General features: G+C 36.9%; 1 protein-coding gene across 1 annotated transcript in view; it reads right to left on the bottom strand.

Moving 5' to 3' along the window:
* Positions 1 to 33: 33 nt before the first annotated feature.
* The window catches only part of lama2 (laminin, alpha 2), a 173,404-nt gene continuing 160,912 nt past the window's right edge, over positions 34 to 12,525 (bottom strand). Inside the window, exons 63-74 of the mRNA XM_078794556.1 lie at positions 12,047 to 12,230; positions 11,229 to 11,294; positions 7,843 to 7,955; positions 7,508 to 7,601; positions 7,335 to 7,430; positions 5,434 to 5,514; positions 5,219 to 5,296; positions 5,055 to 5,133; positions 4,840 to 4,971; positions 4,635 to 4,765; positions 4,346 to 4,565; positions 34 to 790 (exon numbers count right to left, since the gene is read on the bottom strand). Coding sequence (XP_078650682.1) covers positions 630 to 790; positions 4,346 to 4,565; positions 4,635 to 4,765; positions 4,840 to 4,971; positions 5,055 to 5,133; positions 5,219 to 5,296; positions 5,434 to 5,514; positions 7,335 to 7,430; positions 7,508 to 7,601; positions 7,843 to 7,955; positions 11,229 to 11,294; positions 12,047 to 12,230 — 1,435 coding nt within the window. The 3' untranslated portion in view covers positions 34 to 629. The remainder of the gene's footprint in view (positions 791 to 4,345; positions 4,566 to 4,634; positions 4,766 to 4,839; positions 4,972 to 5,054; positions 5,134 to 5,218; positions 5,297 to 5,433; positions 5,515 to 7,334; positions 7,431 to 7,507; positions 7,602 to 7,842; positions 7,956 to 11,228; positions 11,295 to 12,046; positions 12,231 to 12,525) is intronic.

The raw sequence follows: 12,525 nt of genomic DNA, 5'->3' as shown, positions 1-12,525 counted from the left end.
AACATTTCAGTATCACAGACTGCAAGTGAAAAATGAATTCAAGCCTTTTATTTGATTTAAGTAGCGCCTTTTAAAAACGTGTAGTGAAAGTACTTGAACACAACATCACACAAGCAGCATTCAGCCTTCATATTAACATCTTTTACAGCGTGGCAATAGAGAGGCGCACAGAAGGAACTAAAGACAAGTTTACTAACTAACCAGGTTAATAAAGGTAATATTTCCAGAATGGGAGAAGCAAGAAGTCGTTAATGGAAAGAAATGAAAAGAGAAACAGGACGGAGATATATTGTTTGTAATTTTTGCAGAAATACAATAAAACTATGTATTCTCATGATGGTAGGATATTTAAAGTGACCAAATATCTGATCATTTGCCCGTGAGCACCTTTTGTGTTTGCAGTTAGTGAATGGATAACAAGGTCAGCTCTGCAGCAGGATCTTGGGAACTGTTCCAGGTCCTGGACTAAGTCCTAGTGAGTCCAAGATGCTGACTTTTTAAAGTCTGGTGAAGTGGACCAATCCCAAAATAGTGCATTTCCTCCACTTTGGTTATTATATAGATATTACATATTTATTTAGCAGACTGAACTGTTTGCCATTAGGAAGAAAGGAGCTTCACCGACGTTGCTATGCAGCTACGGCAGGACAAGAGAGTGGTTGGACTCCTTTGACTTCCAGAGCCTTGTTGAAGTGCACCTCCATGGTCTTGGAGGATTTGGTGATCTTCAGGTTCCTCATGCAACCTCTGAAGGAAGTGCGGCTGGAGAGAGCTGCCTGGCGAACACCATCTGAAAGAGAGACCATGACTTCAGCGTGTTGTGGTTACACTGCTAGGATGGCTGCAATCTAAACTAGGGGTTTTTTCCAACCTTTTCCACCGAGGAGCATGTATATATATATATATATATATATATATATATATATATATATATATATATATATGTATATATATATATATGTATATATATATATATGTATATATATATATATGTATATATATATATATGTATATATATATATATGTATATATATATATATGTATATATATATATATGTATATATATATATATGTATATATATATATATGTATATATATGTATATATATATATGTATATATATATATATATGTATATATATGTATATATATATATATATGTATATATATGTATATATGTATATATATGTATATATATATATATATGTATATATATGTATATATATATATATATATGTATATATATATATATATGTATATATATGTATATATATATATATATGTATATATATATATATATGTATATATATATGTATATATATATATATATGTATATATATATATATGTATATATATATATATATGTATATATATATATATGTATGTATATATATGTATGTATATGTATGTATATATATGTATGTATATATATGTATATATATATATGTATATATATGTATATATATATATACAGTGAAGAAAATAAGTATTTGAACACCCTGCTATTTTGCTATTTCTCCCACTTAGAAATCATGGAGGGGTCTGAAATTTTCATCGTAGGTGCATGTCCACTGTGAGAGAGATAAACTAAAAAGAAGAATCCAGAAATCACAATGCATGATTTTTTAACAATTTATTTGTGTGATACAGCTGCTAATAAGTATTTGAACACCTGAGAAAATGAATGTTAATATTTGGTACAGTAGCCTTTGTTTGCTATTACAGAGGTCAAACGTTTCCTGTAGTTTTTCACCAGGTTTGCACACACTGCAGGAGGGATCTTGGCCCACTCCTCCACACAGATCTTCTCTAGATCAGTCAGGTTTCTGGGCTGTCGCTGAGAAACACGGAGTTTGAGCTCCCTCCAAAGATTTTCGATTGGGTTCAGGTCTGGAGACTGGCTGGGCCATGCTAGAACCTTGATATGCTTCTTACGGAGCCACTCCTTGGTTTTCCTGGCTGTGTGCTTCGGGTCGTTGTCGTGTTGGAAGACCCAGCCACGACCCATCTTCAATGCTCTGACAGAGGGAAGGAGGTTGTTCCCCAAAATCTCACAATACACGGCCCCAGTCATCCTCTCTTTAATGCAGTGCACTCGTCCTGTCCCATGTGCAGAAAAACACCCCCAAAGCATGATGCTACCACCCCCATGCTTCACAGTAGGGATGGTGTTCTTCGGATTGTACTCTTCATTCTTCTTCCTCCAAACACGCTTATTGGAATTATGACCAAAAAGTTCTATTTTGGTCTCATCTGACCATAAAACTTTCTCCCATGACTCCTCTGTATCATCCAAATGGTCATATGCAAACTTAAGACGGGCCTTGACATGTGCTGGTTTAAGCAGGGGAACCTTTCGTGCCATGCATGATTTCACATCATGACGTCTTAGTGTATTACCTACAGTAACCTTGGAAACGGTGGTCCCAGCTCTTTTCAGGTCATTGACCAAGTCCTGTCGTGTAGTTCTGGGCTGATTCCTCACCTTTCTTAGAATCATTGAGACCCCACGAGGTGATATCTTGCATGGGGCTCCACTCCGATTGAGATTGACCGTCATGTTTAGCTTCTTCCATTTTCTAATGATAGCTCCAACAGTGGACCTTTTTTCACCAAGCTGCTTGGTAATTGCTCCGTAGCCCTTTCCAGCCTTGTGGAGGTGTACAATTTTGTCTCTGGTGTCTTTGGACAGCTCTTTGGTCTTCGCCATGTTACAAGTTAAAGTCTTACTGATTGTATGGGGTGGACAGGTGTCTTTATGCAGCTAACGACCTCAAACAGGTGCATCTGATTCAGGATGATACATGGAGTGCAGGTGGACTTCTAATGGGCAGACTAACAGGTCTTTCAGGGTCAGAATTCTAGATGATACACAGGTGTTCAAATACTTATTTGCAGCTGTATCACACAAATAAATTGTTAAAAAATCATGCATTGTGATTTCTGGATTTTTCTTTTTAGTTTATCTCTCTCACAGTGGACATGCACCTACGATGAAAATTTCAGACCCCTCCATGATTTCTAAGTGGGAGAAATAGCAAAATAGCAGGGTGTTCAAATACTTATTTTCTTCACTGTATATATATATATATGTATATATATGTATGTATATATATATATATATATATATATGTATATATATGTATGTATATATATATATATATATATGTATATATATGTATGTATATATATATATATATATATATATATGTATATATATGTATGTATATATATATATGTATGTGTATATATATATATATATATGTATGTATATATATATATGTATGTATATATATATATATATGTATGTATATATATATATATGTATGTATGTATATATATATATATATGTATGTATGTATATATGTATGTATATATATGTATGTATATATATGTATATATGTATGTATGTATATATATGTATGTATATATATATGTATATATATATATATGTATGTATATATATCTGTATGTATATATATATGTATGTATATATATATATGTATGTAGTATATATGTATGTATATATATATGTGTATGTATATATATGTATGTATATATGTATATGTATATATGTATATGTATATATGTATACATATATGTATATATATGTATACATATATGTATATATATGTATGTATATATGTATGTATATATACGTATGTATATATGTATATATGTATATGTATATATGTATACATATATGTGTATATGTATACATATATGTGTATATGTATACGTATATATATGTATATGTGTACATGTATATGTATGTGTATACGTATGTATGTATGTACATATGTATATATATATATGTATGTATATATGTATGTATATGTATGTATATATGTATGTATATACATATGTACGTATACGTATATGTATGTGTATATATATGTACATATGCACATATATGTATATGTGCGTATATGTATATATACACACATGTGTATATGTATATATACGTATATGAATATATACATATATATATATATATACGTATATACATATATAACTATTATAACTTGAAAATAATGTTCTTTTTCTGTAATTTTCAAGTCTATATTACTAAAATGACATTATTTCCCCTCATAATATTTTGACTTTATTCTTATAACATTATACCTTTTTCGGCAACCTAATTTTCCAAAAATGTATACATTTTTTGTTTTTTCATGCTATTATAACTTAAAAATAATCTTTGACTGTAATTTTTTTTGTTTTCTTGTTAAATTACATTTTTAAAATGTGGCGTAGGCCAATAAAAAAAAAAAGAGAAATGGTCCCCGGGCCACACTTTGGACACCCCTGACCTAAACTGAAGCACTCTATGAATGAGATTCCTACCTGGGTGCCCCCCCACATAGATGGGGTCGTTGGTGTCGCAGGTGTTGGACCGCACGTTGGAATTCTCCGCTTGACTTTGCTTGCCGTCGACCGTCAGCTCCACTCTGTGACGAAGCTTGTTGGCGACAAGCGAGTGCCACTGGCCGTCACAGAAGCCGGCGCCATCGGGCGCGTGCTGCGCCGTGATGCGTCCTGCGCCGTTGTCAACATGGAAAAGCAGCTAGAAGACACCGACGAGGATCATTTAGTCATCGGCTGTATGGCTTTATTTTACGACAGTGTCATTTACCTTGCCATCAACGATCTCCAGACCCAGCCCATCGTTGCCTTGGTTACTGATGCCCAGAAGGACACCATTAGTTCTGCTGGTTCGGAACTCCAACGCAATGGACACATCCAGACCCACTCTGTAGGCGGACACTGTACACGAAACCGAGACAACAAATATGTGTGTTGACTTTGTGCATGAACGTTATTGCATGCGTTCATCTCACCTGCTTTCAAGAAGCCCGTTCCATCAAAATAAGTTCCCGCCTCAGTCGCAGAAAAGCATCTTCCGACCATGTGACTGGACGTCGGCGTCGCCATGTCGAGCTTGAAGTCCTCGATGAGCGCCTCAGAACGACCTGAGCCAAGTGAACATGAAGAGAACATCGAATTAACTCACACTAAAAGCCTCAGAGTGTAAAATAACATGATGGCGTCCCACCTGGAGTGGCAACCTTGGTGGTGACAGGACCGCCCACCATCTTCAAGCGACGGATGCACCCATTGATGCTGTACAGAATCTGGACACAGGAAGTTAGCATATTGGAATTCCATGGCAGCTCTTTATTTATATTGTATATTATTCATATTTATGTCATGTATTACCGGTCCGATCCTCTTGGTGGTGTAGTTTTGTGGTAGGCCGCCCACGTACAGCATTCCCACCACATCTAACAGGTCAGCCTGGAACATCGGCAGGGAATTGTGTGCTTACTGACGGATCCTCCGATGTCACTCAGAGTTAATATAGCGATGCTTTTGACACCAAGACAACACGTATAATAATAATCATAATAATAATAAATGATAATAATGATAACCTTCTTGGGGCTGATCATCTGTTTACTGTAGCGTCCATCCACCACCAGGAGAGCCCTCTGCTTGCTGCGAGTCACTCGGATCTGAACAACACAAAGAAGGTCCAAACCAGACCTGAATGACTGGATGCATTATGCATATTCATTTTCAACAATTCAACAATTTTGAGACCAGATAAGAGCATAGATCTGTAGTGTCCAAAGTGCAGCCCGAGGGCCGTTTGTGGTTTTTATTGGGCCTGTCGCACGTTCAAAATAATAATAATAATAATAATAATTTAAGAAAACTAAAAATCCTCATGAACAACAGCATGTCATTTTGGAATAATAAAGTCCAAATATTAAGAAAGAAAAGTTGTAATCTAATGGGAAAAATGTCATAATTTTAGAAGAATAATGTACATACTTTAATGAGGAAAAATAATGCAATTTTTGTAGTATAAACTTGAAATGGTAAAGAATGATGTTTTGTTTTTATTTGTAATATTATGAAAACCCAAACAAATAAAGTTGTCATTTGTGGAAAAAAAATATGCGATAGAAAAAGTTAATTAAGTAAAAATATTACGGGACTAAAGTCATAATATTACTTTAAGTAAGTAAGTAATATTGAAATAGTTGAAAATAAAAAAAATTACATACTTTTACATGAACAATAAACTTTTAATGCCAGGGCATGGAAGGCATTTTTTTGGATAGAGATGAAATATTATAGTAGATATACTGTATTTTTTGTGGTAATATTCTTTAATATTAATATTATTTTTTTTGTTGCAATTTTTGGAAAACTAGGTTAGGGAAAAAGTTCAAATATTATGAGAATAAAATCAAAATTGTACTTTTCTGTCACCTATATCATATATATTTCTTAAACGATATATAACTTAACACATCTCCATGTCTGTATGCCTTCACTTTTGGACACCCCGTCCTGGATCATGATACTTCAAATGAAGCTACTGCCATCTGGTGGACTTAATAAAAACTACATCAGCTACAGCTGTTGACTAGAGGGTCATTTTAGAATAATAAAGTCCAAATATTAAGAAAGAAAAGTTGTAATCTAATGGGAAAAATGTCATAATTTTAGAAGAATAATGTACATACTTTAATGAAGACAAATAATGCAATTTTTGTAGTATAAACTTGAAATGGTAAAGAATGATGTTTTGTTTTTATTTGTAATATTATGAAAAACCAAACAAAGACACAAATAAAGTTGTCATTTGTGGAAAAAAAATATGCGATAGAAAAAGTTAATTAAGTAAAAATCTTACGGGAATAAAGTCATAATATTACAAGAAATACTATTGAAATAGGAAATTAAAAAAATGACATTTGATATTATTGTATGATATTATTATTATAAATATTATAGTAGATATACTGTATTTTTTGTGGTAATATTCTTTAATATTAATATTTTTTTGGTTGCAATTTTTGGAAAACTAGGTTAGGGAAAAAGTTCTAAAATTATGAGAATAAAAAAAATATATATATAAAAATAAATAAAATAAAAACAATATGTGTACACACACACACACATATATATATATATACTTATATATATACTTATATATATATATATATTTAAAAAAATATAGATATTTTATTTATTTTATTTATTTTATTTATTTTATTTATTTTATTTATTTTATTTATTTTATTTATTTTATTTATTTTATTTATTTTATTTATTTTATTTATTTTATTTATTTATAGGATCATGATGCTTCAAATGAAGCTACTGCCATCTTGTGGACTTAACAAAAACTACATCAGCTACAGCTGTTGACTCGAGGGTGGATTCAGTCGATTGAAGTGAATGAGGTTTTGAGCATTTGGGGTATTTTTAAAAGTACATTTTGTAATAATACTTGTACAGTTAGTGATGTGTAACTGACCTTGTGCCAGATGCCATCATTGATGGAGAAGGGAACACATCCAGACGTGTTCCCATGACCGAGGTCGTAACCCAAACACACCTGTCCGTCCTTGATCTGCACGACAAGAAGGACAACTCGGGTGTTTAGAGTGTCAATAAAGGGGCGGGGGGGGGTATGATGGTGGATGGTACCTGAATGGAAACAAAGTCAGCATGGTTGATCCTGGCCATGTAGAGAACAAGTCCTGATTCTTCTTGGGTTCTCAGTTCAAACTCCAGTATCAACCTGAAAGGAGAAAGAATATGTAAAATATCTCCAATGGCAGTACCTCCTTCAGGAAGGTTAGGCTCAATTACTCTCAAAAATACTACAAAATAAAAACAAAAATGGATGCAAGTCTGAATAAAAGTGCATATCCAGTATCACTTTGTCATCATTTAATCATGCATGAATAATACATGAATCTTAATGATATACACAAATGTACTTTAAGCGTGCATACATTAAACTTCTGTTCGTTACCAACCTTTCTCTCACTTTGGCGTCATCGAAAGCGAAGCTCATGTGGCTGTTCTTGCTCAGTCCAAACTGGTAGGACTTCTCCAGAGCCACTGGGGCCACCGCTGAGGGACACGAGTCCTGGAGATTACAGCCAAACTTATCAGTAAATAATATTAATTAACCCCGAAGAATAGTTTATACGAAATATTGCATATGGATTGAGTCTGTAGGTTAGTGAGTAGTGCCAAATTATATTATTGATGTTTTCTCAACTATGGGCGGCACGGTGGTCTAGTGGTTAGCGCGCAGACCTCTCAGCTAGGAGACCAGGGTTCAATTCCACCCTCGGCCATCTCTGTGTGGAGTTTGCATGTTCTCTCCCGTGCATGCGTGGGTTTTCTCCGGGTACTCCGGTTTCCTCCCACTTTCCAAAAATATGCTAGGTTAATTGGCCACTCCAAATTGTCCATCTTTCTTTCAATAAAATACAGTTTAAAAAAGGGCATATTTTGGACATTGGTGCAAATGGTGATTAATCAGGATTAATTAATTTAAGAACTAATTAATCGCACAATACACCATTTTCAAAATATTAACTTCATAAAAAGTGGAAAGCAGTGAAGCCTGCGCGCTAACCATACTTCAACCATGTAGGCCTCACAGCTAGGAGACTCAGGTTCGATTCCCCGCTTGGGATGTGTGGAGTTTGCATGTTCTCCCCGTGCATGCGTAGGTTTTCTCCGGGTACTCCGGTTTCCTCCCACATTCCAAAAACATGCTAGGTTAATTGGCGACTCCAAATTGTCCATAGGTATGAATGTGAGTGTGAATGGTTGTTTGTCTATATGTGCCCTGTGATTGGCTGGCCACCAGTCCAGGGTGTACCTCGCCTCTCGCCCGTCTTAAAGACAGCTGGGATAGGCTCCAGCAACCCTTGCGACCCTCGTGAGGAAAAGCGGTAGAAAATGAATGAATGAATGAATGTTTTCTCAACTGTGGGAAACCCACAGCAATCTCCAATGGGTGATTTTACAAGTTGCATTTCAGTGTGTGACCAGAAGATGTCAGTGTTGCAACACAATGAACAAATATGTTGCTGTTTTTTTCCTGGAGGAAATAGCTAAAATAGAAAACATCTATTCATGTAATGAAACCTGGATTAACTGTATATTAACTGTGATTATGTAACATTCCTGAGGTCATACAAGTGTAAAAATAAGTTAATGGCTGTGCAATGTAAAACTGTATCTCCACTTTTGTTGTCACGATGAAAGCAGTAAACGTAAAAGACTTCATACAAGTCTTATTGAATTATTATGGCATCAGCCATATTGAATGCTTACTGTTCTATGGTTATCATCGTATTTCTCATTTCTGCCATCACTAAAGTAAATAAAAGTCCACTCTATGTGGCCACCTCTTATCCAAAGTCAGCTGGGGTAGGCTCCAGCCCCAGACAAAAGTTGGAGACATGATCGGAGTGTGTGTTATTGTGTGTTTTAATGTGTGTGTGTGTGTCTTAATCTGGTCTGGTCTCTTGTTCCCTTTCAAGTGAAGACATTCCCCGCACGGCGACCTTGCTTTGTTACCGCCGACACTCACCTCTTATCATGCTCTGTCTTCATATCCGCTCCTCCTCAACCTCTCCCTTTCTTCTCCGCCTCAACCTCACCCTGCCTTCTATCCAACAAAAGGAGACGCGGCTCGCTTAGAAGCTTTTTCTCTCTCTCCTCTCCTCGCCTCGGCTACCTCTCCTGCGGCTTTCCATTAAGCCAACAAAAGGCGCGAGCCGCCGTGTTCAGAAAGAGTTCTTTCCCGCTCTTCAATGGCCGGTACCCTCGTCTTCCCCTTGTATCCTCCTTTATTCTCCTCTTTCTCCCTCTTGCTTCCTCTCATCCCCTCTGTGGCTTTCCATCAGGCTAACAATGAGATGGTCCTCCATTCAGAGCGGCTAGTCTTTGCCAGGAGGTCACACTGATAGAATGTCAAGTCATTAAGTCAGGATTTGGTATAAGTGTGTATGTGTGTGTGTGTGTGTGTGTTGCCACCTGCTTTTCTCCAGAGAACGAGCTTATTATGAGGTTCAAATGAGCAACTCTTACAGCCGCTAGGAGTTATTATCTTTAGCCCAAATGTTTTATTACTCCGGGGAAGGCCGCTCAAAGCCTTGTTGGTCATGCTGCTGTCAGAGGGCACTCATTACGTTCCTTAATACTCTTTTAACCTCATTATAGTCTTTGAGTTGGAAGCGTGCAAACTGAGAACACGCAAGATTATTCTATTATTCATAATTGTTGTCATGTGATTCATATCTATCGATGTTTCTGCAAGCGAAAAGCTGAGATGGATGGCAGCGGAAAGATGAAGCGTGCCTCGTCAAGCACACTCACTGATGCTACTTGACCTGCAGCTGGTCAGGTGACGCTGGTCAGTGGCCAATCGCCAGGCTAAAAACTACGCTCACATTGGTGCATGCTGAGCAAGCAAGGATGAAAATCCTGTATAATGTTCTTTTTGATTGACACGTATGAGATATGATACCATATTAACCCAATATGAGACTGTACAGAATACAATAAGGTGTTAATATTGACAAAATTAATTCATTTTCTACCGCTTATCCTCATGAGGGTCGCGGGGGTGCTGGAGCCTATCCCAGTTGTCATGAGGCCTGTAGTTCTTTCAGTGTAAACATAACCTATCTGCAATCTAGTTTATGTTTTTTTTTAGGGTGCGCCGATCGGTGCGCCGTTTTTTATGCAAATTGTCCAATACTAATCATACCTCAGAAACCGTACTCCATCAAGTGTTCATTCATTCATTTATCTACCGCTTATCCTCACGAGGGTTGCGTGGGGTGCTGGAGCCTATCCCAGCTGTCTTCAGGCGAGAGGCGGGGTACACCTTGGACTGGTAGCCAGCCAATCACAGGGCACATATAGACAAACAACCATTCACACTCACATTCATACCTATGGACAATTTGGAGTCGCTAATTAACCTAGCATGTTTTTGGAATGTGGGAGGAAACCGGAGCATGCATGGGGAGAACATGCAAACTCCACACAGAGATGGCCGAAAGTGGAATTGAACTCGGTTTTCCTAGCGTTGGGACTCCAGCAAACCAAAGCGAGAGCAATTAACTACAAGTGGCAAAAACATGGAACGGCGGTGAACCTTCCCAGGAGTGGCCGGCCAAAGAAAATGATCAAGAGACGACTCCTCCAAGAGGTCACAAAAGACCCCACAACAACATCCAAAGAACTACAGACCTCCATTGCCTCAGTTAAATGATATCAACCGCAACTTTTAGTTTTAATTTTAATTAATTAACCTCAGCATATTTATTGAGGTAGTGGTTTTTGTACGCAGCGTGAAGTGAAAGGTGTGTAGGCGTGTGAGAGGATATACCGTGTCGGCGGTGGGCCGGGCTGTGGCAGCAGGTGTGGCGGCGGGTACAGCAGGGGGCGTGGCCTCCTATCAGCGGTTTGGAAGTGGAAAGGAGGAGATTGTAGCCATGAAGCAAATCATAGCAACTCCAATCAGCAGCAGCCAAAGCAATGCAGCAATGTTATTGTGCAGTGCAGTTCAATCTTACATACTTCAAATGTTGATTATGTACTCATAATGCTATAACTTTGAAATAAAGTATATGAAAAAATTCATGAATATTGTGAAGGCTGTTTGACACAACTATGAAAGTAAGATTAAGATCCATAGAAATCCTAATATTTTGGAAAAGCTGCCCATAAACTGCAATGTGCCGACAGGTCAAAAACTGTCTCTTAGCATTGTGGCTACATTTTTGTTGTGACTGTTTTGGCTCCGGCAGGCTCATAAAGCATAGCGCTGGCATGCACAGTTAGCTTGCACATCAGCGTGACTTCACGCCGCACGACAGGTTGCCAGAGATGGAGTTTAGTGGCTCAAGGCTAAAGGGACAATAAAGAAGAGTTAATGGGCTGTACAAGTGCGGCGTGATGGAGCGCTGAGCTAACACAGCAAGGCCATGGCTGCATTACATCTCGTTGAAATTGGGGGGTGGGGGGGTTGACTGAGAGGAGAACATGTGTTTACCTTTGTTGTGTGGGATTTTTTTTTTACTACATGTAACACTAATGGTGGACCAGCCAGGACACAACGACTGGAAATAGCTACTTTCTCTCACATGAATAACAAAAAAACATCCCTTTGTATGTAAAATATGTGCTTAAGTTTGCAGTACTCACAGCAGGAAGTCCAGGTTGTGATGTAACAGGCACAGGAGTCGGTGCAGGGAGTTCTTGTTTAACCACTTCCCCCTTCCCAGCCTCCTCTTCTGGCTGGTAAGGTGGAAGAAGGGGCGGGGCCAGGTTGGGACACTGGCCAATCTCAGCATTGTCAAAAGACACAGCCTGGGAGAAGTCCGAGAGGCTACGAGAGGGACAGGCAGCGTGATTGAAGATGACCTCAATAAAAGGGGCCATCTGTGGAATGTCACTCATTGCAGAAATTAAAATGAAATAAAATGAAATAAAATGAAATAAAATGAAATAAAATGAAATAAAATGAAATAAAATGAAATAAAATGAAATAAAATGAAATAAAATGAAATAAATAAAACAATTAAAAAACAGAAAAAAAAATAAAAATTTTGAAACATTGAAAAAAATTACTGTGATTTCCAAAGTAATTTAACATAAATTATATATTTAATTAAATTAATAAT

The sequence above is a fragment of the Doryrhamphus excisus genome, linkage group LG11 (assembly GCF_037039965.1).
Source record: "Doryrhamphus excisus strain RoL-2023G ecotype Guam linkage group LG11, RoL_Dexc_Guam_v1.1, whole genome shotgun sequence".
In the NCBI taxonomy this organism is placed as follows: Eukaryota; Metazoa; Chordata; class Actinopteri; order Syngnathiformes; family Syngnathidae; genus Doryrhamphus; species Doryrhamphus excisus.
Note: the sequence above shows the minus strand (reverse complement) of the source record. Positions and strands in the feature narration are given on the sequence as shown.